The sequence below is a fragment of the Sinohyriopsis cumingii genome, chromosome 6 (assembly GCF_028554795.1).
Source record: "Sinohyriopsis cumingii isolate HCF-2022 chromosome 6, ASM2855479v2, whole genome shotgun sequence".
Taxonomy (NCBI): Eukaryota; Metazoa; Mollusca; class Bivalvia; order Unionida; family Unionidae; genus Sinohyriopsis; species Sinohyriopsis cumingii.
Window position 1 is genome coordinate 107,517,022 of NC_142966.1, and position 27,034 is coordinate 107,544,055.

The following is a 27,034-nucleotide window of genomic DNA, read 5'->3' on the forward strand; positions in this document are numbered from 1 at the left end:
AAAATATCTTCTCAGGTTCACCACACTATTTCTCTTTATTACGCATAATGGAAGTGGAAACAACGTTACACCTCGCCCTCTCAGAGATACATACTATCTGTAGGGCGCCACCAAATGTGGCCCGTATATATCTGGCATGACAGAGGTTACATGTGATGAATCCGATTGTTGTCCAATGGCAACGCGCAAAGTACAATTGCGTTCCCATCATTCCTTCGGTACAATCGCGTTCCCATCATTCCTTCGGTACAATCGTGTTCGTTGCATAGGAACAGTAGATACCGAATTCATCAATAATTTGAATGAAAATGGGCTGCTTTGGAGTTTGCTTCAGGGGATTTCGAAAATCGGTAGGTATAAAAATATTTTTGAAACATAAATGTTTGTATTACTATCGCGGTTCGCTGTGTAGAAGCAAAACAAGTTGAAATTAATTCGTAAACATTCAGACAATACAAAGTAACGTCACGCGATTGTCAAAGGGCGATGACGTGATTAGCATTAGAGTTGTAAAAAATAATATACTTGTGGTTGCATTATCTTAAAAGTTATTAAATAGGTAATGACAGATAGCATAATCATTTACAAGAAACCAAATAAAGCGAATTCAAACCAATGCAATAGCATGTGGACAAAAGAAGATTCATTGTTAAAAGGGGTCGGGGAAGGGTTGGGGGTGGTTGGGGTCTGATTGGATGGGTAGAGTGTTGTATATTCCAGTATGTATTTTGATTAGAAGATAATAAAGGAAATTATTTTAAAATTTGATACCTATGTTATAAATGAAATACCGTGCATATAATGTTTGTACGCTACCACATAAGCAATGAGATGTCTTACACATTATAAAATAATAAATCAGCCATTGTTTTATCTTATCATTTACATTATGCAAGAGGGGCCCCGAGTGGCCGAATGGTCTAAAGAGCTCTTCGTTACGGATCACTGCCATCTCACCTCTGTCTGCGGCGGTTCGAGTCTAAGATTCAGCCAATGTGGGTATGTGAGAAAGCTTGCCAGTAGCTTCTCGAGGGTCGGTGGTTCTTTCCGGGGCTTTCCCGGGTTCTTCCTCCACCATTAATACTGGCCACCATGTATAGCCTATCGTGTGCTGAAAAATGGCGTTAAACCCCACAACAACAACAACAATATATTATGCAAGAAATATTGTAATATTAAGACGTCTAAATATCGACATTAACTGATAAAGATATTTTACAAAGAAAGGTACGATAAATGAAACAATTTCTAAATATACTGTATAATATAGCAATACAATCATTCTAAGATACTAGGAGGGGGTCCTAGAATTAAGTTTTATAAGGCGTGGGGTAGGGTAGAATTCTTGCCACAAAAACACAAACACGAACACACATCATTTACAGTCATTTTAAGTATATATTATCAATTTGATTCCTTGGGCTATCTCATCATCAATTACAGAATATTTGCAATATTCAGCCGGGTTTCTTTTTAATTTATCAAGATTTCGTCTACAGTCGAAATGATATATTGTTGTATAAAATACCACATATGGCTTCCCGGGTATCTTACACATCACAACTTACGAATCAAGTAAGATATTATATTAAAGATACGAAGGTTTTCTAGTAGCGATTTCAATTTGGAACTAAATTCTGTATCTATTTAGGAAGCGTATCGGCCCTTATGTATGTTATTTAAACAGGTATCTCTGTATTAATGCTATTTAATTATTTCAGTTATATCTCTCTCTCTCTCTCAAACAAACAAACAAACAATTAAAAGTAGATTTTAAATATTCATTGTTTATAATCATTTTTCCACGTGAATCGTTTAAATTGTCAGTGACTGATTTTACATGACCTGTTTTATAACATGCCACCTACGGCTTACCGGGTATCATAATGAAATACTGCAAATTATCTGTGAGATAAATGATATTGCCGGTGGCGATATCATTTTTTATCGCCTTAGTGGCGATTTCACTTTGGAGCTAAAATCTTTATCTATTTAGGAAGCATATCGGCCCTTATGTATGCTATTTAAACAGGTATTTCTATATTAAGGCTTTTTAATTATTTCAGTCTCTCTCTCTCTCTCTCTCTCTCTCTCTCTCTCAATGAAAAGTAGATATTAAACATTCATTGTTTAAAATCATTCTTCCACCTAAATCGTTCAAATTGTCAGTGACTGATTTTACATGAGCTGTTACTACTGTTCGATATTGTATTTCTTATACCTGATACACTCAAAGACAAACGGTACTTTTAAGAAAAGACCTCTGAATTACCTAGGTCTATAAAAAAAAATTTTAGTAGCGATTTTAATTGTCATCAAATTCAGATTCATGACTGAATACGAGGGGGAAAATCAGTCATTATTTGGTGTCGATTGCAAGCTGAAATTAAGTGACAATCAAAATTTAGGTGCAGAGTATGTTAACGAAATACATTACAAGCATGGCAACACACAAAAGTCACCTATGAATATAGAAATAAATTAAAAATATTGTACCAAAATTCTTCTAAGTAAACTCATAATTGACAAAATGCATGGTTTAATGAAGTCTCTTTGATCGATCTCTACCGCTGAAATGTAGTTAAAATCGTTGTTTCTAAATTTATTGTAAAAATGTCGGAACTTATTTTTATTAGAGTAGTTATGCCGCTGTCACTTGCACTAAGACACTTCACTCGTGAAATATTCCATATTTCCTTATATCTACTCAAACAGTGCAGATATGTTATATATCAATATATATATGATATGTATTAGTTTATGTAACATATCTTAACATCAGCACGATAAAGATCATGAGAACTCTTTCGATACAGTTTGATATATATATATATATATATATATATATATATATATATATATATATATATATATATGCTTAATAAATATTAGTTTCATACGTTAAAAAGAATGATATAATTGCGAAATTCATTAAATATGTGTAGGACGGATTGAGAGTTACTAATAATTAGATGTTGTGAATCAAGACAGAATAGGAAAGCATGATTCCGAAAGTATGAAATAATCCAATAAGATCACTGCATTTATTATTAATATATATATATATATATATATATATATATATATATATATATATATATATATATATATATATATATATATATATATATATACTTAATACATATTAGTTTCATACGTTATAAAGAATGATACGATTGCGAAAAATGTCAAATATTTGTAGGACGGATTGAGACTTATTATAATTAGGTGTTGTGAATCAAGACAGAATAGGAAAGCATGATTCCGAAAGTATGAAATAATCCATTAAGTTCATTGCATTTATTATTAATATTACTGTATAAATTGAAATTTATATGGCGCATATGCCATTGTAAAATTTTTATGGATAATGACTTTAATGTTTAAATATTTTGACAAGGTTCCTTGATCCTGGTATATTTTCAGTGTAGTGAGTTTAGAACCCGACTGCGCAGAAGGTTCATTAGGAGGAAGGTTATTCCCCAAGGAACAAATACCGTAGGTGAGTACATTGCAGTAATGATTTATAGTACCGTGAAAAGGGTTTTATGAAAATAATGATTTTTATGTCTAACATTGTAACATTTTTTGTTCTTGAAACCTGAAGACTTGCATGCAATTATTTTCATGTATATCCCTTAATTCTTTCCATTATTTATACATGTAAAGACACCAACAAAATGCTTTACTCATAATAACTACTCAGTGTTCTGAGTTACATTTAAATTAAGCATTCATACTTGATTAGTGATAACATTTAAGTAGTTGCCCTCTGGTGATTTTCAGAATCATGGTGTGGCAACAAGACAATACATCAACACTTTCTAATTGTGATTTTCAGCAGTACAAAATATGAGGAAGGCACAGGGCAAAGTTGTTGTACAGGTCTCAAAATGTCAATAAAGTAGTTGTATTAGCAGTTATGGTTCATTAGTATCAGAAAAAAAAGTATTGTCTAAATCAAACAGCTGATGAAAATCATTGCTTTCATGTACTTAGGAAACATTCTAGAAACAGCATCAAGCACACAAAAACTGTGTCTGTCCTTGAAATACACACACAAGTGTTCACATATATCAACATTAAATTGTTCTCAATGTAGAATTAAATATAATGTGTGTGTGTGTGTGTGTGTGTGTGTGTGTGTGCCCGCGTGTACAATCACATTTATTCACCAATGATGAAATACGGCAAAGGATAAGACAAGCCATTGGGCCTCACGATGACCTCCTGATCATAGTGAACAAACGGAAACTGCAGTGGTGTGGGCATGTTTCACGATCATCAGGACTTGCCAAGACAATCCTACAAGACACTGTACAAGAAAGAATAAAGAGAGGCAGGCAAAGAAAGATGTGGGAAGATAACGTTCGAGAGTAGACAGGCTTGACACTGAGCGACTCACTGAGAAAGACGGAAAATCGAGAGGAATGGAGGAAACTGGTTGTTAGGTCTTGTGCGGTGCCCCAACGGTCTTCCAGACTACGGGACTGATGATGACGATGATCTGAATTGGCATCTTAATGTTGTGCGGTTTTAGGTTGTTTTCAGATGTATACAATAAAATGTTGTAAACCGGGCCTTAATAATTCGGTTGAGTTCAACTATCCGACTGATGGATTGGTGATGTGTATTATCAATTTTGAATTGAATGTGGATTGAAATATACAGCTTTAGGTAGACAATAATTGTGTTAAGCTGGTCTGGGCATAACACAGGGTCACAGAATAAGGAATTACATGTTTTGTTTTTCTTCTAAAAGCTGCATCTGAGAAATTACAAGAACCAATTAGTTACCCCACAGTGACTTCATCCTCTTCAAAACCTGATGGGGGCCCAGACAGAGAGGAGAGCAGGACCCCAGAGGCCCTCAATCGTGAGTAGTTAAACAGTTCATATGTTCAGTTGTAGTATTCGTAATAGGTATTTTGATGATAGAGACAGGTTTTTAATCTCATTTACCTACTATCTACTTTTAAGGTTGAATTTAAACAAACATTTGAGACACATTTTCATATTTTATTAAATTTCATATGCTATACAATATTAAATTGACGAAACATTTTTCCAGATCTTGAATTGTCAAAATTATTTATTAGGAACAAATATTGGTGCCAACTTTGTTTTTTTTTTTTTGTGCGTTGCAGAAGTGGTTGAAGAGTTTGTGGAGTACGAGATAAAGAAAATAAAGGCATTGTGCCAGCTTGAAAGCGACGTGATCGCAGACGACATGATGGCTCGGGGAGCCACCATAGCTGAGATTAGTAAGTGGGAAATGTGTTGTTATAAATTCAAATTGTTTTGTTACAGGTGTAGTTGGGTTTATTTAAGGTCCTTTTCTGAGTTAATACTCCTCTACAACAGATTGATATAAATAATTTGTGACAGTTCCTCAAAAATTCTGCTTTTTTAACTTATATATATATATATATATATATATATATATATATATATATATATATATATATATATATGATTCTCATATTTTGTTCATGCAGTAACTGGAACCAGATTCATAAGAATATATATATATATATATATATATATATATATATATATATATATATATATATATATATATATATATATATTACGCTCACATGTTGCTTTTGTGAATATATCCATGAATTATTAGATTGCAGCACGATCACGTTTGACAGATTATAATGAGTTTCTTATATTTGTAGATGAGGCAGTTCGTAAAGAGAGGACATCTGGAATGGCCACAGTTGATATTTAAACGTCTCCCCCCACAAGAAAATGATAAAGGGTTGCAACTTTTTTCAACTATTGTTTATTGATCGCATTGTTTAATGTTTAATAACATAATTCGTGCTTTTTCTTTGCATAAAACATATTACAAATTTGCTTGATGTTATGTTGGAGAAAATAAGATACCCGAACAATTAATTCTAGATAAATCTGATAATTTTGGAATTACTGGATTCGTCTCCCATGCTTTCTTTGTTTACATAACGTATTGACTATTTGAGTTGCACTATTGGCATATGTGAACAGTACAAAGACAAATCAGAGGCTTTGCTATATTGGCATATGTGAAAGCTACACAGACATTTCACAGGATTCCACTATTAGCACATGTGAACACTGCAAAGACAAGTCACGGGCTTGCACTATTAGCACATGTGAACAATACAAAGACAAATTACCGGCTTGCACTATTGGCATATGTGAACACTACAAAGACAAGTCACAGGCTTTAACTATTGGCATATGTTAACAATGACAATTCACAGGCTTGCACTAGTGGTAGTGCTAATGATCAGATCATATTTATATTTGTGTTTCTTGTTGGTATTCAGGAATATGCTACATTTCAGACCTGCTAACTCTTATGCTTTTGACATAAGTCATATGAAAATGACCCTTAAAATATGGATTTGCGGAATAAAATCACTTGCTATGGTAATATGAATGTTTGTGGAAAATCGAATACTGGCTTGTCTGTATTTTATTAATATCTGGGTTTCGTATTAGATACGTGTAATTGATAGGAAACCAGACTAGCATTACTATAGTACTTCAGATGCTTTAAACTGCATGTAGTTTGTGATGGAAACGGCTGTATAATCCAGAGGTTGCTTTTTAAAAAAAAAATTAAATGGTGTCCAGCAAGTGATATGTGAGGACGAAATTGTCAGTTAACCTCTTAAAAAGTTAATAGTACAGAAGAATAAAAGGGATATTCAAATCTGGGGGGGGGGGGGCAGGAAGGGCAACAATTGGATTTAGTGGACATCGTGTTGATTTGAGTAAGTCACATGGCGTGAAAGATGATTGCCATCAACTCGTGAAATCTTTTTAAAGATTACATCAAATTGAGAGCTATCAAGAAGACACTGAGCTATGTAGGGTTTGGAACTGCAGTTTGTGAAACTGTACCGGAGGTAATTAATGTTCAAGTAAACTTTACAAACTTTTGAGTTGAACTAATGTTTACCGCCACTGCATCGATCTTGAATCACACTTGTAGACTTTTAAATGCATGTTTTCCAGCTTGACAATAGCAATACATGATATTTTCTTAAACCTTACTGAGAACTTGTCCAACTTATGGGGGGGGGGAGGGCGGGAAATCAACTGAATTACTGAGAAGGTCTTGTTAGGGTTGGCAGGTCTGCATGTTTGCACATAAATTAATTTGAATTTCCTTCTTTGTGAAAATATGACAAAAATATCTGATTTATGTAAATGATAGTACATAGTTTAAATGTTTAATATTGTATTGTAAGCAATCATCATATTTCCCTTACCCTATGAAATCATTGAAAATCTTGTAACTGCTACTCCCTCTAAACAGAATATTAATTTGCCGTCTGATTTCATGTTAAGCCTAGTTGGTACTACATGAAAATAGTACCCAGATGATTTCATGTTAAGCCTGGCTGGTACTACATGAAAATAGTACCAGTCTGATATCCATTATGGCCATCACTACATCCATCTTGAAAATTTTGGAGTTGGGGTTTTCACCAGAAGAGTTTTTATGATGTCTGGTTGGTCCTTAAATAACAAATAACAAATTTTAAAAAATGGTGCCACTTTCATGATGTCAGCCACAGTGACTATCTTGCAAATCTTTTTATTGCTAACCTTCGGAATAAATGGTTGTATCAACATGGTGTTTTCTCTAAAATACTTCTTATGATGTCTAGTTGGTCCTAAATGAAAGTGGTGCTGTTCAGACAACCATTATAACAGCCAAATTGGCAATCTTGAAACTTTTGTTATCACTATTTCTCCAGAATGAATGGTCACTTCAACGTAGTGTTTTCACTAAAAGCCTTCTATTGATGTATGGTTCATGCAAAATGAATATGGTAAAATTTGACATCTTGGATGGCTGCAACAATGACCATCTTGAAAATCTTACCATAACTTCTACATGACTGGTCATTTCGACATTATGCTTTCACCATTCTTATGCGGTCAGATTGGTTCTAAATGGACATTGTGCCAGTCTGATATCCATTTATGGCTACCATGGTAGCCAATTAAAAATCTTGTTACCATTACTCCTTCAGACAATAAACTTGTATAAACAGGTTTTTTTAACATGTCTTCTTGGTCATAGCTTAAAATGGCGATGATCTGATATGCGTCTTGAAAATAATGGAGTCGGAGTAATGCTATTTTTCAGCACATCATAGGATATACAGGCTGGAGAATGATCCCAGGAAAAATGTTCACCCACTTATTATTGGTACTATTAAACAGAAATTCATTTTGAAATGGTATTTTCATGACAAATGGTTTTTATTATGTGCGTGTCGAATTGGTCCTAAATGAAAATGATGCAAACTTGCCTTCAGTATGGCCACTTGGTACCATATTGAAAATACTACCTCTACACCTCGTAAATCGATGGTCACATGGGGTTTTCACAAATTGACTTTTTATGCGAACTGGTTGGTCTTACATGAAACTGTTCATACGTACTAATCATACATCCAATATGGCTGCCATGCTGGCCATTGTGAAAATATTGTTGTTACTACTCCTTATAAATGAATGGTCATAGTGACATGGGGTTTTCACCAAAATCTTCTAACCCTATTGACCTAGCCCAAAACGAAGCTGGTGCCACTCTGAAATGCAGTATGGCCACCACTATAGTTAATTTGAAAATATTGTTAGTGCTGAAAAATATCAGATACTTTCAACCCAAATTAAGTAAAAGGGAGACATTTTTATATTGAATTCCTGGAACAATTCCACTTGAGAATCTTGTTTTTATATAAAGCAATATTGTGTCACTAATGAAGGTGCAATTTTCAAATGTTCAATTGTCAGGTGCTAGTTAAGTTTATACCACAGAACGTTTCCCATCATCTTTGTGTTGATTTAAATGTCATTTTGCAGATTGTACATTCATGTTATGTCTTACTAAATTTCTGTATAAAAAAAATTGTTCACCAGTTTTAAATGTTGCATGTAATATTCACATCGTTTTTGTTTAGAATACACTGTATATATGCAGTTATAAGTTAGATCCAACTGCAGACAATATAGACCCTGATCTGCTGTTGCATAATGCACTGGCAATCAAAGGTCTATGTTGTTTTGTTCTATTGTTTACTCCTAACAATCTACATAGACCCAGACCTGGCTGAACATTATGTAATGGCAGATCTGGTTCTATGCAAGTTGCACTTGGACCTGACTTGCACGTGAATATTTACAGTACCACAATTATGGTCTCAATATTTTGTTGATATTGTATTGATACAAATAAAGAATTTCCTTTATCCAGCTTTGCTTTCTGTGATTTTCCATTCCATTCAGCAGAGGTGCTGCCAGGATGTGCAGTTGTGCAAATCACGCAAAATTTGTACAGATTCATGCACTTTAAGAGGAATGATGCACGAGAACTCAAGCAAGTTTAAAGTTGCACATATGATAATTTACTCCACAGAGTTTACAGTTTTTATTACACTGTTCACTTGTAACATGCTTATCTTGACATAAGTGTTAGTATTTATTTAACAGTTGCTATTTATTGCCTTCTCTTCTTTTACCCCTCCCCCAAACATTTTGGTGACAAGATGGGAGCTCCTCCCTTTAGATAAACTCCTGACAGCATCTCTGATTCAGAGCAGTTTCATAAAGGTAACTTATTTATTCTAGATACATCTGGGACAAGCAATATATGCAAAAGAAAATAAAGCGAGGAAAATAAGGTATACACCAGGACTGTGGGTAATCATAAATGCTAGGTGCAAAAAAAAACATACATAATTGCATTTATACAAGTATAACATTGCCTCACTCACCTTGCTTCCCCTCTGCATAAACTATGAAGAAGGACTTTAAGAACTGTAATCTCTTTAATGCAGCTGAATGATTTCTTTAACTTGTTTGATTTTCAGTTTTTCTGCCCAGTCTGTACTCATGAGTCTGGTTCAACCGCAAACAACAGAGATCCTGATCAGCTGTCGCATAATATATCAGCATATCAGGGTCTGTATTCTTCTGATTGTTCCTAGGAGACTGAATATTCCAAGATTTTCCAGCTCATTAAACAATGGTAGATGTGTGTCTGCAGTCTGCAGTTGGATCTAATTTTATGTGTTTACTTGAAATTGTTTTGTTCTTTCCTAGTTTAATGCCATTTCTCAGCACAAGATAGGATATCCATGGCAGCCAGTATAACTGGCGGAGGAAGAAACCGGGAAAGATCCAGTTAGAACCACCGACCCACAGGAAGCTACTGGCAAGCTTTGTCACATACCCACATTGGCAAAGTGTGAAACTCAAACTAGAAATTGTCATCATCTTGTATTTGTTCAGCTGAATAATGTATTTAAGGACATGATGGAAGCATTTTTAATTTTGGGCAAGAGTGAATCCTTACTAGAGATCTAGTTTGGAAATGTGGTGCTCACGTTTGATGACTATCCAATGTACGTCACCATGCTAAACTACAGCAGAGAATGATGGAGAATGTCAAATATAAACAAGGAGTAGAGTGGGTGGTAAAACAGTACATGTATCATGGGGAGTGGGGCAGCTCTGCAACTTCATAACTTAAATTTACCCACCTCATTACCATCAGCTTTTCAAGTCTGATCACCTTGTTGCTTATCTAGTCATGCCTGTCTACATTTCAAAGTTTGTCATGGTAACAAGAAGAATCATCTGCAGAGAGAACATGAATTATACACCTTGGTATGGCATAGAACAAAATCTTTTTTTTTCCCCCAAGCATGTATTAGATAAAATAAAGTATAGGTATAGTGAGAGTTCTACCACCTGCTGCTGGCTGTAGAAATGCTGGATTACTAGCTTACAATAACAAATTGGAAGTGCCATAGTAGACTCATAAGCTAAATTGTGTACTGGCTGCTTTCTTATTGATGCATTTGCATCTTGGAAAAATTTGGATATAGGAGCCTTGGTGGTGGCTGAGTTGCATGTATAAACATCAAAGCCAACTCGTCAAAATATAAAGTTAACAGCAATATTGATAGTTCATGACCTTAGACTGCAAACATGAAGGCCATATTGAACAAGGACAATATCACCATAGGCGGATGCAACTACACAAATATTACATGTTTTACATCACATTTTTGTGCCAATTATTAGAGTTTGCATTGTACGGCCAAAGTACGCTAGGGCAAGCCTTGCGTCAGAAATTCGTTCTTCTTCCATTGGTTTTGTTGATTTCATCATTCGTTCTGTTTCGACGGTCAAAACATAGTTTATTGAAAAACATTCAGTTCGATCTTTCATGATCTCGCTGTCAACTGCCTCACCCGTGAGCTATAATTCGTTTTAGACACGTGCTGAATTACTATCGTGCTTGACCGTATTTCGCGTTTGAGCGCTACATACTTGTCAGTCGTTGAATAATCAGATGTTGCCACACTGAAATGTTGAACCACCCCAGTCTGTGTGATATCTCCAGGATCGTTACGCATATTCGTGAATCTGTTCATATCACCTGTTCTAGAGTCGGGGCTCAACTAGAGGGTTGGACAATACACATGCATTGTCACAGTTGTTATGCTATAATTGTATTGCCACAAGTACTCCGCTGACCAGTCGCTGAGCGCCAAGCGAAGAAGCTGCTAGTATCATTTTATCAGTCTTTGGTATGACTCGGCTGGGGTTTGAACCCGCGATCTCTTGCATCTGAGACGGACGCTCTATCCATTGATACCACCGGAGCGGTCATCGATGACGTCTTTGACTACAGCGACTTAGAGAGAGCAAATGTTCATGAAAATCCAGTGCTAAACCTGGACGTGTACATGCGGGATGATGTCTCACGGGCTCAGAAATAAAAAAGTTGAGACACTTAATACATTCTTTCAAAGATGCCACTGGGAATTATATCAACATCACAGTGCGCGGGTACCTCGGGGGCTAAGGTGGACATAGTTCTCTATATCTGCACTTGATTATGTCACTTAACCCCACAGCAAGACTCAGTTCACCAATGATATTCACGTTGTCTTCTTCCGAACCTGAAAATACAGAGTAGCTACATAGCATATGTACGTAATTTGCAGTTATATTTGCGATGGGTATCTGTACCTTCAAGCTATTATATATGTCTGTTTGGTGTTCTTTGGTCAACATACATTTGATTTCCAATTTAAATCAGATCATTGTCGGAAACGATTGATAAGCCATGTAGATTCCAGGTTATGCAAAGTGCGTTACTTTGATATCCAGGTAATACCGAAGAAAAAATAATTATGATAGCATACACTTATATCTATGCTGCACAAATTTTGTAATTGTTTCAAGCCCGAAATTTAAAAAAGAAAAACACTTTTGTTCAAGACAATTTTGATTATTTAAAAGAGCATTGTTACGTGTGTTATATTTTTCAGTTCGATTTCCGTATAAAATTGGCCATGGTAACAAATGCAAGAAAACATCAATTAACAGCATGCCTAAACATCCTTACTTCTTCCATACGTCATACGTCCCTCTGGGTTTGCATTTTGTTGGTGGCATAAAATGCCTGTCAACATTAGTTGAGTCTCGTACTTACCTCTACTGCTGCATTTCTGTGGTACTTTCGCTTGAATGTTACGACGGTTTCGCAAAAGATTTACCTTGTACGCTTTCTTTCGAACCTCGACTTGGGCGAGGAAATTTCACCAATTACGGTTTCACTAGACAGACTGTCGATATATTTCTGGACAGCCTTGGTCCATTTTAGGCATTCTGGCTGAACTCTGCCTCAGTTCTTGTCTTCCCTTCTAGAAACTTCGCTGCAATATAAAAACGAAACACATTTCATTCCAATGCTTGGTAATAAAGTACTAGCCTCTCCATCACAATTTCCAGTATTGCAATAACAGTTTAGTACGCTTTGAATTCTTGTAGTCTTCCAGACAAGATTTTTTGTTTAAAAGAAATTAAAAGAAATTTTAGTTACAGTACATGAAACTAACATATAGGCATGCCAACATTCTCTCAATTATGTTTGTTTCAGGCGCAAATAACTTCATCTTATATCTGCCACTCTCTCGACAATACGTACTATCTATAGGCCGTCCCTACGAGAACCATACAGGTATCATTGCTGTATGTTTCAATATTGGTAGCATAGCGGAAACATTTAATTCGCAAAAATCAAAGTAGTCATTTTGAACAATTCTCATGTTTTTGTCCCCACACAACAGTATTCATTAGTAACATATCCCATATAAGGCACGTACCCATGCTGAAAAGTGAGCCATTATAAAAATGCATCAATGCATATTGCATTTTTTCTCTCGATAAAATGAAGCAATGTTTCACTGAAAGATAGGAAAATAATTTTCCAGTCCTGAGATGTCACTAATAAATTTCATAGTTTAGACAGGGATGGGTCAGTTCATGCTTTTACTTCATTACAAATGGAAGAAACGAAACATTTGTTCACAATTTCTTTTCTTGCAGTTAATACAACAGCTTAAAATTTAATTTGACTTCGTCCCTGTGTTCTAAGAATTTTAACTTCCACATAATTAAGGTCACTGCACACAATACTGCCACAGACATATTTTGCATGCAAAAGCAAAATAAGTATAATAAGCTTATTGTCGTGCATAACAACAATATTAATTAACCTTTTGCGTGAGAACATGACAAATGATCACAAGAAAATAAAATAATTATACCAATTTTAATGTCTATTTTAAGGTGGCGCTATACAGTTTCGTATTTTGCTTAGGGTAGAGTTTTTAAGAAAAATATCTTCTCAGGTTCTTCACACTATTTCTCTTCATTACGCATATTGGAAGTGGAAACACCATTACACCTCGCCCTCTCAGAGATACATACTATCTGTAGGGAGCCACCACATATGTCGCCCGTATATATCTGGCATGACAGAGGTTAAATGTGATGAATCTGACTGTTGTCCAATGGCAACGCGCAAAGTACAATTGCGTTCCCATCATTCCTTCGGTACAATCGCGTTCGTTGCATAGGAACAGTAGATACCGAATTCATCAATAATTTGAATGAAAATGGGCTGCTTTGGAGGTTGCTTCAGGGGATTTCGAAAATCGGTAGGTAAAAAAAAATATTTTTGAAACATAAATGATTGTATTACTATCGCGGTTCGCTGGGTGGAAGCAAAACAAGTTGAAATTAATTCGTAAACATTCAGACAATACAAAGTAACGTCACACGATTATCAAAGGGCGATGACGTGATTAGCATTAGAGTTGTAAAAAATAATATACTTGTGGTTACATTATCTTAAAAGTCATTAAATTGGAAATGACAGATAGCATAATCATTTACAAGAAACCCAATAAAGTGAATTCAAACCAATGCAATGGCATGTGGACAAAAGAAGATTCATTGTTAAAAGGGGTCGGGGAAGAGATGGGGGTGGTTGGGGTCTGATTGGATAATAATAATAATAATAATAATGAGGACTTTGTATAGCGCCTAATCTTTAGAAGCTCTAAGCGCTTTACATCATTAGACAGCACCTATAAGATAAAAAACATATAATGATATGATTACAAAAACAAACATCATGAAATTAGAAAACATTTTTAAAAAAAAACATTCTGAGAATATTTAAGGTAGGAAACATTGTGAGGTCTTTAAATTTGTTCCTGCAGTCAAAATAAGTGAGTTTTGAGAGCCCTCTTCAATGTGATCACTGTGTCTTTGTGTCTAAGTTCAATGGGCAATTCATTCCACGTTGCTGGACCCTGGTATGCAAAAGAACGCTGTCCATATGACTTTTTTTTCATAGTGGGAATAATGTGTATACGATTGTCAGAAGAGGAGCCAAAGGATCTTGCTGGTGTGTACACATGGGTGAGGTCAGATAGGTATGTTGGACTAGAGTCCGACAGTGAAACGTAGCACAGAGAACAAATTTTGTGTTTGATTCTGGATCGAATGGATAGCCAGTGTAGGGTACAGAGCAGCGGGGAGGTGTGCTCTGATCGTGGTACTTTAAGTATGATCCAAGCAGCTGTGTTTTGAACGTTTTGAAGTTTCTGGAGCAGATATTGAGATGAACCAGACAGAACTGAGTTACAATAGTCCAGTCTTGAAAGTACTAATGAACACACACGTATTTTAGTGGCATCAACTGAAAGATATTTGCGAATTGAGCTGATGCGTCTCAGCTCAAGATATGCAGCCTGGCATATGTTTATGACATGTTAGTGTAATGTGAGAGTACTGTCCAGAGTAACACCTAGGTTTCGTACTGATTGTGTGAATTTAATGTTGGTGTTGCTGATATTTATTGGTTGAGGTAAATGATGTGAATGAGAAAGTCTTTGTGTTGTGATCAGAATGGCCTCAGTTTTATCATCATTCATCTGCAGCTTGTTACATGTCATCTATGATTTCACATCAGAAATGCACCTCTCTACACCTTGGATGGTAGCATCAACTTCAGTTGGGTGGCTAGATTTGTATATTTGGGTGTCATCAGCCTACAATTTGTGAGACACTGGATGATGATCTATGACACTTGAGAGCGACTGAGTGTACAGAATGAAGAGAACAGGTCCAAGAAGGCCAAATACATGCTGGAGACGGGGAAGTAATATATCATGGTCTCTTGTGTCAAATGCCGCAGACAAATCAAGGAGGGTGAGGACTGTAATCTTTCCGCTAACCAATGCAGAGAGGATGTCATTAACTACTTTTAAAAGAGTAGTTTCAGTACTGTGGCAAGTTCGATATGCAGATTGTACATTGCTAAAAAGTCTGTTTGAATTTAGATGAGATACAAGCTGGGATAGAACACAACCTTTTCTAAGATTTTTTATATGAATGGGAGATTAGAAACTGGGCGGTAGTTCTTTAAATTGTTATGATCAAGTGTTGGTTTCTTTAGCAGAGGCTTTACAATGGCAGTTTTGAAAAATGATGGGAATTCCCCTAATGAGAGCGAGGTATTAATAACATCAGTTAGTGAAGGCAATACTGGATCTAAGCACTCTAGCAGCAGTGATGTTGGAATTGGATCAAGTTCACGTGACTTTGGTGCACTCTTCATCAGGATTGTACGTACGAAATCCATAGAGACAGGTTCAAATGCTGCTAATGGTTGCCGCTCAAATTCTGTATCCTAACTGTATGGTGACGACGAGTCAATTGAAATTGTGGTGTCAAGCTTATCTCTAATGGTTTGTACTTTGTCACGGAAGAAATTTGCAAATATGTCTGGAATGACAACTGGAGAGAAGGTAGTTGGAAGTGGTGTACATTTGTTCCTTGACATTAGCTTGTTAGTAATCTCGAAGAGCTCTTTGCAGCTGGAACTTTCCATGATCTTAGTAGTGTAGTGGGCTGATTTCGCTGCATGGACTATATTTGCGACATTCTTCTAGCGGCTTCATAGATTTTGCTTATTAATAGTGAGTCTGCTGGAAAACCAGAGCCTCTCAGCTTTACGGAGGTCTCTTTTAGCAGTGCGAAGCTGGCCCCTAACACTGCTATACCATGGAGAACACTTTTGAATTGATACTCTGCACTTGGTACCTGAAGCATGTTTGTCAAGCAATGAACGCACGCTGTTATCGAGTTGTTCTTCTGTAGGAGGTAAGCAAGTTGTTAGGTTAGTTTGGATGTCGTGCATTAGTTTGGTTCTATTTATCGTACGGAGGTTTCTCTTAGTAGCAGATAAAGGTGGAGGGTTAGGGACTGATACGTGAAGATGGCATATAATGTAAAGGTGATCTGATGCAAGGTCATGGGTTACCAGGGAGGACCGTAGAATGTTATCATCAGGTCTATGAAAAATCCAGTCTAAAATGTGACCATGTTTATGGGTGGGTTGGTTAACTGACTGAGGTTGAAAACATTAATGGAATCTATGAGTTTTGATGTATTTGAGTTTCCGGGACAGTCAAAGTGAAAGTTGAAATCTCCAAGAATAATCAGGTTGCCACCTATCGAATTTCCATAGTCCAGGAGATTCGGAAAAGAGAGAGTCAGTCAGCTTGTTTTTCTACCAGGAGGAGGGCGGTATAGGCAGAAAAAATGGACTGACCTTTGCTCCAGTGTGAGTGTGGTTTGGACTAGTTTGGATGGGTAGAGTGTTGTATATTCCAGTATGTATTTTGGTTAGAAGAAAATAAAGGAAATTATTTTAAAATTTGATACCTATGTTATAAATGAAATACCGTCCATATAAAGTTTGTACGCAACCACATAAACAATGAGATGTCTTACACATTATAAAATAATAAATCAGCCATTCTTTTACCCTATCATTTACATTATGCAAGAAATATTTTAATATTAAGACGTCTAAATATCGACATTAACTGTTAAAGATATTTTACAAAGAAAGGTACGATAAATGAAACAATTTCTAAATATACTGTATAATATAGCAATACAATCAGTCTAAGATACTAGGAGGGGGCCTAGAATTAAGTTTTATAAGGCGCGGGGTGGGGTAGAATTCTTATCACACACACACACACGCACACACGCCATTTACAGTCATTTTAAGCATATATTATTAATTTGATTCCTTGATCTATCTCATCATACATTACAGAATATTTGCAATATTCAATCGGGTTTCCTTTTAATTTATTAAGATTTCGTCTACAGTCGAAATAATATATTGTTGTATAACATGCCACATATGGCTTACCGGGTATCATAATTAAATACTGTAAGTTATCAGTGAGAGATAAATGATATTGCTGGTGGCGAGATCACTTTTTATCGCCTTAGTGGCGATTTCACATTGGAACTAAAATCTGTATCTATTTAGGAAGCATATGAGCCCTTATGTATGTTATTTAAACAGGTATCTCTATATTAAGGCTTTTTAATTATTTCAGTCTCTCTCTCTCTCTCTCTCTCTCAATGAAAAGTAGATATTAAATATTCATTGTTTAAAATCATTCTTCCACCTAAATCGTTCAAATTGTCAGTGACTGATTTTACATGAGCTGTTACTACTGTTCGATATTCTATTTCTTATACCTGATACACTCAAAGACAAACGGTACTTTTAAGAAAAGACCTCTGAATTACCTAGGTCTATAAAAAAAAAGTTTTAGTAGCGATTTTAATCGTCATCAAAATCAGATTCATGACTGAATACGAGGGGGAACATCAGTCATTATTTAGTGTCGATTGCAAGCTGAAATTAAGTGACAATCAAAATTTAGGTGCAGAGTATGTTAACGAAATACATTACAAGCATGGCAACACACAAAAGTCACCTATGAATATAGAAATAAATTAAAAATATTGTACCAAAATTCTTCTAAGTAAACTCATAATTGTCAAAATGCATGGTTTAATGAAGTCTCTTTGTCCGATCTTTCTACCGCTGAAATGTAGTTAAAATCGTTGTTCTAAATTTATTGTAAAAATGTCGGAACTTATTTTTATTAGAGTAGTTATTCCGCTGTCACTTGCACTAAGACACTTCACTCGTGAAATATTTCATATTTCCTTATATCTACTCAAACAGTGCAGATACGATATATATCAATACATATATGATATGTATTAATTTATGTAACATATTTTAAGATCAGCACGATAAAGCTCATGAGAACTCTTTCGATACAGTTTGAGATATATATACTTAATAAATATTAGTTTCATACGTTAAAAAGAATGATACGATTGCGAAAAATATCAAATATGTGTAGGACGGATTGAGACTTATTATAATTAGGTGTTGTGACAGAATAGGAAAGTATGATTCCGAAAGTATGAAATAATCCATTAAGATCTCTGCATTTATTATTAATATTATTGTATAAATTGAAATTTATATGGCGCATATAACATTGTAAAAACTTTATGCATAATGATTTTAATGTTTCAATATTTTCACAAAGTTCCTTCATCATGGTATATTTTCAGTGTAGCGAGTTTGAAACCCGACTGCGCAGAAGGTTCATTAAAAGGAAGGTTATTCCCCAAGGAACAAATACCGCAGGTGAGTACATCTGCAGTAATGATTTGTAGTACCGTGAAAAGGGTTTTATGAAAATGATGATTTTGATGTCTAACATTGTTCTTTAAACCTCAAGACTGGCATGCATCTATTTTCATGTATATCCCTTAACTCTTCCCATTATTCATACAAGTAAAAACACCAACAAAATGCTTGACTCATAATAACTACTCAGTGTTCTGAGTTACATTTAAATTAATCATTCATACTTGATTAGTGATAACATTTCAGTAGTTGCCCTCTGGTGATTTTCAGAATCATGGTGTGGCAACAAGACAAGACATCAACACTTTCTAATTGTATGTACGGTTCAACGTTGATGGTTTTCAGCAGTACAAAATATGAGGAAGGCACAGGGCAAAGTTGTTGTACAGGTCTCAAGATGTCAAGAAAGTTTACATGCCCTTGCAAATGTAACTGTACTTGCAATTTGGCAGTTATGGTTCATTAGTATCAGAAAAAAAACGTATTATCTGAATAAGAGAGCTGATGAAAATCATTGCTTTCATGTACTTAGGAAACATCATAGAAACAGCATCAAGCACACCAAATACGTGTCTGTCCTTGAAATACACACACGTGTTCACATATATCAACATTATTGTGTTCTCAATGTAGAAGTAAACATAGCGTGTGTGTGTGTGTGTGTGTGTGTGTGTGTGTGACCGCGTGTACAATCACAGTTATTAGCATGTGTTCATGTAATTTACCATTAAAGTTTAGACATGACCAGACATAACTATCAATCTTATATCCACATCTGTAAAAACCATCATCCTTTACATATCGACATTAAGAAACGGAATGTTCTATAAACCATCTGGTCCATAAGAAAAGGAATGTTCTATAAACCATCTGGTCCATAAGAAACGGAATGTTCTATAAACCATCTGGTCCATAACAAACGGAATAGTCTATAAACCATCTGGTCCATAAGAAACGGAATGTTCTATAAACCATCTGGTCCATAAGAAACGGAATGTTCTATAAACCATCTGGTCCATATGCACATTTCTTTTTCTACGACAAGGATTCTCAGTGGGGAGAATCAGAACAATAACAAGTCTTCAACCCTTGAATTCTGTGCAAAAATCGGAAAACTCAAAGCTGAACCTCAAAACAAATTTGAACATTCACACATTTCAGTGGTTCAATAATATTTAAGCTATGTACAAAAATAAGTTTACATGTTTTGCATTTGTGGATACTACACTCCTTGAGGCAGTAAGGTGAAATGTAGATTTTCCAGATCCATCAGGAGACATAGATTTCGTCTGAATAATTGATTAGTAAAAGTAATGTGGGATATGTCAGTAACTAATGGAATCAGATACTAGTAGTATGGATAATCGGTTTCCAAATGTAACTAAAGTTTCATATGTAGTTGGAGTTATGCTTTTGACCCCAACCCTTAACTCCATATTCTCCTGCTGCCTAAAACCATCATTTCACTATCTGAATTTGCATCTTAATGTTGAGAAAGACGGAAAATCGAGAGGAGTGGATGAAGCTGGTTGTTAGGTCTTGTGCGGTGCCCCAACGGTCTTCCAGACTACGGGACTGATGATGACGATGATCTGAATTGGCAATCTTAATGTTGTGCGGTTTTAGGTTGTTTTCAGATGTATACAATAAAACTTTGTAAACCGGGCCTTAATAATTCGGTTGAGTTCAACTATCCGACTGATGGATTGGTGATGTGTATTATCAATTTTGAATTGAATGTGGATTGAAATATACAGCTGTAGGTAGACAATAATTGTGTTAAGCTGGTCTGGGCATAACACAGGGTCACATAATAAGGAATTACATGTTTGTTTGTTTTTTCTAACAGCGGCATCTGAGAAATTACAAGAACCAATTAGTTACCCCCCCAGTGACTTTATCCTCTTCAAGACCTGATGGTGGCCCAGACAGAGAGGAGAGCAGGACCCCAGATGGTTCTGATGTTCAGTTGTAGTATTCGTAATAGGTATTTGGATGATAGAGACAAGTTTTTAATCTAATTTACCTACTTGCTACTTTTAAGTTGAATTTAAACAAACATTTGTGATACATTTTCAAATTTTATTAGATTTCATATATGCTATACAATATTAAATAGATGAAACATTTCTCAAGATCTTGAACTGTCAAAATTGTTTAATAGGAACAAATTTTGGCGCCAACATTGTTTGTTTTTTTGTGCGTTGCAGAAGTGGTTGAAGAGTTTGTGGAGTACGAGATAAAGAAAATAAAGGCACTGTGCCAGCTTGAAAGCGATGTGATCGCAGACATGATGGCTCGGGGAGCCACCATAGCTGAGATTAGTAAGTGAGAAATGTGTTATTATCAATTCAAATTGATTTGCTACAGGTTTAATTGAGTTTATTTAAGGTCCTTTTCTGAGTTAATACTCGTCTACAACAGATTGATATAAATAATTTGTGGCAGGTCCTCCAAATTCTGCTTTTTTAAACTGATATACGATTTTCACATTTTGTTCATGGAGTAACTGGAACCAGATTCACAAGATTGTATTATATATATATATATATATATATATATATATATATATATATATATATATATATATATATATATATATATATATATATATATTACGCTCACATGTTGTTTTTGTGAATGTATCCATGAATTATTAGATTGTAGCACGATCACGTTTGACAGATTATAATGCGTTTCTTATATTTGTAGATGAGGCAGTTCGTAAAGAGAGGAAATATGGAATGGCCACAGTTGATATTTAAACGTATCTTCCCCCCACCCAGAAAAAGATAAAGGGTTGGAACTTTTTTCAACTATTGTTTATTGATCGCATTGTTTAATGTTTAATGACACAATTCTTGTTTCTTCTTTGCATAAAACATGTTACAAAATTGCTTGCTGTTATGTTAAAAAAAAATTAACGAACAATTAATTCTAGATAAATCTAATAATTTTGGAATTACTGGATTCGTCTCCCATGCTTTCTTTGTTTTCATAACGTATTCACGATTCGAGTTGCATAATGTTAATTTCAAGACACTTGTTTCCATTTTCCATGCATGTTATTTTTTTTTTTTTATTTTTTGGTGGTGGTTTTCTTCCCATGCATGTTCCATTTATACAAATAATAAAAAGGCAACGGAAATAAGTCCAAATGAATTAAATAAAGAATTTGTTTGGCTTTGCTTCATAATGCTTTGCTCCACAGTAATAAAATCTGACTTTACTTATATATATCCCATGTTTTTCCAAGTTCAAACCTTATCACATGTTTGCTTTCTACACGGACTAATCAATCTAAGAATTAAAGAGAAAAATGAAATCCCTTTTCCCACCCCAGCCAAAGTTTTGAATATATAAATTTTAATTTTTGCAGAATAAAATTTCAATTTTTATATTTTTAGAAACTAATTACGGTAGCAGCCATCAACTGGTCAGGGAAGTTGTTCATTGTTCAAGTTAATGAACAGAATAGGATGAGATCCAAAAATGGTGACCCCTCATGCAAGATGTCATTCATTCTTCTATCGGCGAATCCATAACCTATTTAGGCTCGAGTTAGAAATCATAGGTTATCTAATTAATCATGGTGACATTCAGCATTTCGTGAAGGAAATCATTGGTTGTTCAAATAGTTAGACAATATATGATGATAATCAGTTTTAATCCAAAATTGGTAGCCCCTCTGGCATCAGCTTTGTGTTCTTCTATAAGTGCATGTAACAATAATTTACAATCAGCTTTTGATATTCCTTTTTAGTCCTAAGAATGATTTATACTTTAGACAGAAAATATATTTGCACATCCTATGTTCATAAACACTAGTTTTTATCTGAATTTTATGCTTATCTGTTGTTTTGTTTTGTTGTTGTTGTTTGTTTTTTTGTTGTTGTAATTTCTTTCTGTCATTTTTATTCTCTTCAACTGTATTACAAACATAGGTCTTGCCTAACATTCCTCTACACTTCATCTCTAGCTTTAAAAAAAAAAAGTTTTTTTTTTAAACAACAACATAATTTATTCAGTGAGTTCATATCAAACAAAGTACATTTCATTTATTAGATTAATTTATAAGCGGTATATAAACATGTTTATTATTTATTTGTGAAAATCAATATGAATTTAATTTTTAAAAAAATGTTTCTAAATTTAACCAATATAAAAGGTTTAAAAGTTTGTAATCTTTGCTGTAATAATTAGGAAAGAGAGAAAAGTCATATTAAGTCATTAATACAATTTATAAAATATGCTACATGTACTTAGAAAACATTTTGTAAGATTTAACTTCACCATCTATCTTAAAATTCACTTGAAACTGTGATGAAAGTGAGTGAAACTCAACTAATTAACTCGTCCTTCGATTTTGCTAACTTTGCCGAATACACATACATCATTACTGTCAAAATCCCATGTCACAATTCATTTGTTGTCTTATTATTCATGTATTTTCCCCTGCAAAAAGAATAAGAAAATGTCTCTATCAACATCCTTCATTGTAAAGGCACTAAGTGAACTGTTACATAACTACTTACTTGCATATCTTCAATTTCCAACGTGTGCGACAATGCGGCCATGTACGTCGAATTACAAAACCAGCCAATCGGTCTATTTATATCGCTAGACATGTTAGTGCAATTTCTTGAGAACAAGCGCAATTTCAAGTCAGTTATTCCAAGGTTGAGTGCATCAGTCAGCTAGTGTGTTCCCGAGTTACACTCCATCATAAGAATATATCGCTCAAATTACACTATACAATATGTAGCAGGGAACCAGACTACGAATCAGACTACAATGTGTAGCAGGGAATCAGACTACGAATCAGCAAGCATATACTTCCGGTCCTTGTTACTTGTGCGCACCGCATTGTGGCTGTCGCACGCTTGTTGACGGGCATAAAGATTTAAAAATGATAAGGCTAATGCCGAGAGAAAAAGTTGATCCCGAGGAAGAAAAGAAAAATGCTAGATCAGCAACAAAACAAACTTTGCTGGCATTTGTGATCTTATGTGGAACTATTAGAGCATGTATGTATTTACCCAATGTGTATACCCAGTACAATAAGGTCCATGCGAAATTACCTAGTTCTACAGACGTATCACATGCTATGTATGTTTTATGTGAGATATTCTTGAGAATTTGGTCTCGTTTCGATACCATTGAACTCGGAACACGCTACACAAGGCCGGTACTTGGGCAATAAGACGTTGCACCAAAACAAAAATGTGTGATACATGCATGTCATGCATTGTAGAACTACCAAAATCACCTAGTCCTACAAACAGGGGCTCGTTACAAAGAAAATCAAGGGATGGGGGTTCTAACCTGTAATACAGGTTAGAACCCCTTCTAACCTGTAATACAGGTTAGAACCCCAATCTTGATTTTCGTTGTAACGAGCCCCTGTGGTCCTACATGTAAGACCTGACGATGATATTTATGTTATGTGCGTCAAGGTCTTACAGCCTAACTAACGACGCTGTGTAGCATGTTTTGATGTCGACTAACATCGTTACGAAAGTCAAATTTTCAGGAGGGTTTTCAAAAACGTCATATTTATGAGCAGAGGAATTTGAATCTGCGTTCAGATTTTCATTAGCTCAGACTTTTGTAGAGTTTTAGTGATTTCATATAGAATGACCCATATATGAGAGCTCCTCATCTTTAGTTGTTCATTGTTTTTTAAACCATAGAAAATAATATTAAAACTAGACAATGCAAATACTGAATGCAGTTGGACACTGGTTTTACTGTAAAGCCTAAAGGACTGCTCTAAAACCTGATTGTCTGCTTGTTTGCATAGAGAGCTCCAGTTTTGGTCTCGAACACAAATAAATTGATAGTATTATAAACCCCCTCGCAACAATTAGACCAAACTTATAAGCTGATAAATTGACAGAGTTTTGAGCATTTTTGTTTTATCCTTGATGTTTTCTTTATGTTTCAAATCATTATGGGGTAAAAACAAACACTGCGGTGTGCAAATTGAATACTGTTTTCAGTGCTAGAATATAGTAAACAATCCACACATTTTGGTTATTTTTTTCAATGACAGACGCATCAAACTTTTATTTGTTTATCCACAATGCATACCCACCATTTTGTTTGTAATTTAACCCATTTTCAGAGCTTGTTTTCTAAGACTTAACATTATTGACATTTAAAAAGATAAGTGATAAAAAAAAATATTGATAGATTTGTTTGTATTAATAATGAAACAATGAAAAAGTTTCTACTTGCATAGCAAGTAATTGTTTTACATGTTATTGCAAGATCCATTTTGGAAAAATATAAACCTGATTGTTAAAATGGACAGTTGTTGAAGAAGTGGGTGCATATTGTCTTTAGGCTTTACCAAAGATACTAAATCAGCATATCGTGGCTGGCCTGTACAGGTATATTACCCACAATCCCTGGATGACAAGTCAAATGCAGTATCAACCATTCCCATTTGCAGTCTTAATCAGCCACCTTAGATTACATGTGCAGCATGTTGTGCTTCAGGAGCGGTATTTCAGAGTTATTATATTTTTCACAATTCATTACATGCTTATCAATTTTTTAAAATGGGTCATTTTATTTTTGAATTTCATTGTGCAATCAAAGAAAGTTATTTTCCCTTTGCCGTAAGGCCATTAGACAAAGAGTCAGTAATTGAGACATTTCTTCCTGGTTTTTCTTTTTGTTTGTTTGTTTGAAAGAACCATGTGAATTGTCTGAATTATAATTTCTTCTTTCAGTACCATATGTAATCCAGGTCTTTAGCAGATGAAAAGGAAGATCTGGTTGATGTAATTGGACACTCCATTGCAGTAGCAGTTAAGGAGATTCATCCCATATGAGGCAGAGTAACATGAACATTAATCAAAAAAAGATGCATGGACATCTCTGATTAGAATATACATTGGAATGTATATTACAGTTAATGTATACTACAAAGAGATTTTAAGAAGGGGGAGGACTAAAAAGATGTGTCACTTGTCATTTCAGTGCTTAATAAACTAATTTATGGAATGTTATAACTTTTTTATTGATATCTTTAAAATTATCACAAGTACGACTTCCGTGTTAACAAATACCAATTTTTACATACAGAACACTGTTTTGATACATTTTTGTGATTATGATTTTCTTGTCTTAAAAATAAAGATTTTAGGCTATACATTTTTTGAAGGTTGTCTCAGTTTTTCCTCAAGTTTGAAACTTGTAACTGTGGTATATACTCACTTTAAAGTTGAGTCCAACTGCAAACATTTTCTTTTATCTGCCAGTGCATTATGCAATGGCAAATTAAGGTGTTTGTTATATTCATTACTCCAAACAAACTGCACAGGTCCAGATCTGCCAGTGTTGTAAGTATCTGTGCAGTTTAGAGTTAAATCAACTTTAAAGCAATTATTGCGGTTTATGTCATAATCTGATAAAGAACGTTGATGGTAAAAATTTTACTGTGAATACACGTTCTTTCATGGGGTAGTAGTTTTTGGGTTTAACATCATTTTTCAACCCATGGAAAGCTACTGGCAAGTTTGTTCACATACCGACATTTAGCCCAGCCATAGCCTCAAGCCCATGCAGACTGAAGTGAGATGGCAGTTATTGGTAGAGGCAAGCACTTTAGACTGCATGAGGCACACTATGGTTTCTGTGGTTGTCAAACCTGGAGGAAACGCAAGGTCACAATGTTTGCAAAAATTTCAAAACATGTTCATGGTGCACAGTAACCAAAATAATGCCATTGAATCAAAATATATTTTTGTTATATGTTTTATTACCTTTATTATGGTAGAATTCAGTTTCCAAGACGTGTCTTAAATGCATCTAATAATTTAGGTAAAACATCCTTGTCCTTACTGTTAATTAGCACCTAAAGCATGTATTGTTTTATACAGTTTCTTGTTGTTGTTGTTGTTGTTGTGGGGTTTAACGCCATTTTTCAGCACACGATAGGCTATACATGGCGGCCAGTATTAATGGTGGAGGAAGAACCCGGGAAAACACCGGAAAGAACCACCGACCCACGAGAAGCTACTGGCAAGCTTTCTCACATACCCACATTGGCTATACAGTTTCATTTTACACTCCTGAAATTGTTCACAA

The 27,034-nt window shown here is 35.0% G+C and overlaps 1 protein-coding gene and 1 long non-coding RNA gene across 4 annotated transcripts; both read left to right on the top strand.

Moving 5' to 3' along the window:
- Positions 1–260: 260 nt before the first annotated feature.
- Positions 261–22,418, top strand: LOC149797668 (uncharacterized). 3 transcript variants are annotated; one of them, XM_089962580.1, is made up of 5 exons: positions 261–350; positions 3,427–3,502; positions 4,763–4,876; positions 21,145–21,258; positions 22,342–22,418. In XM_089962580.1, the coding sequence occupies exons 1-5, from the start codon at positions 303–305 to the stop codon at positions 22,398–22,400; spliced, it is 411 nt and encodes a 136-aa protein (XP_089818706.1). In that variant the 5' UTR covers positions 261–302; the 3' UTR covers positions 22,401–22,418. The 3 variants fall into 3 exon arrangements, with proteins under 3 accessions (XP_089818706.1, XP_089818708.1, XP_089818707.1); XM_089962582.1 differs by lacking the exon at positions 22,342–22,418 and adding an exon at positions 21,647–21,767; XM_089962581.1 differs by lacking the exons at positions 21,145–21,258; positions 22,342–22,418 and adding exons at positions 5,148–5,264; positions 5,688–7,082.
- Positions 22,419–23,479: 1,061 nt separating this feature from the next.
- LOC149797669 (uncharacterized) lies at positions 23,480–26,096 on the top strand. The gene is made up of 2 exons (XR_016421856.1): positions 23,480–23,961; positions 25,675–26,096. It is a non-coding gene; the product is annotated as an uncharacterized LOC149797669 (long non-coding RNA).
- The last annotated feature ends 938 nt before the right edge of the window (positions 26,097–27,034 follow it).

What these genes read in the sequence shown, in the direction of transcription:
- LOC149797668 (XM_089962580.1), top strand. Translation starts at nt 303, where the DNA reads ATGAAAATGGGCTGCTTTGGAGTTTGCTTCAGGGGATTTCGAAAATCG. An exon ending in TCAGGGGATTTCGAAAATCG is followed by an intron (nt 351 to 3,426) that starts GTAGGTATAAAA and finishes GTATATTTTCAG; the next exon opens with TGTAGTGAGTTTAGAACCCG. An exon ending in GACCCCAGAGGCCCTCAATC is followed by an intron (nt 4,877 to 21,144) that starts GTGAGTAGTTAA and finishes TGTGCGTTGCAG; the next exon opens with AAGTGGTTGAAGAGTTTGTG.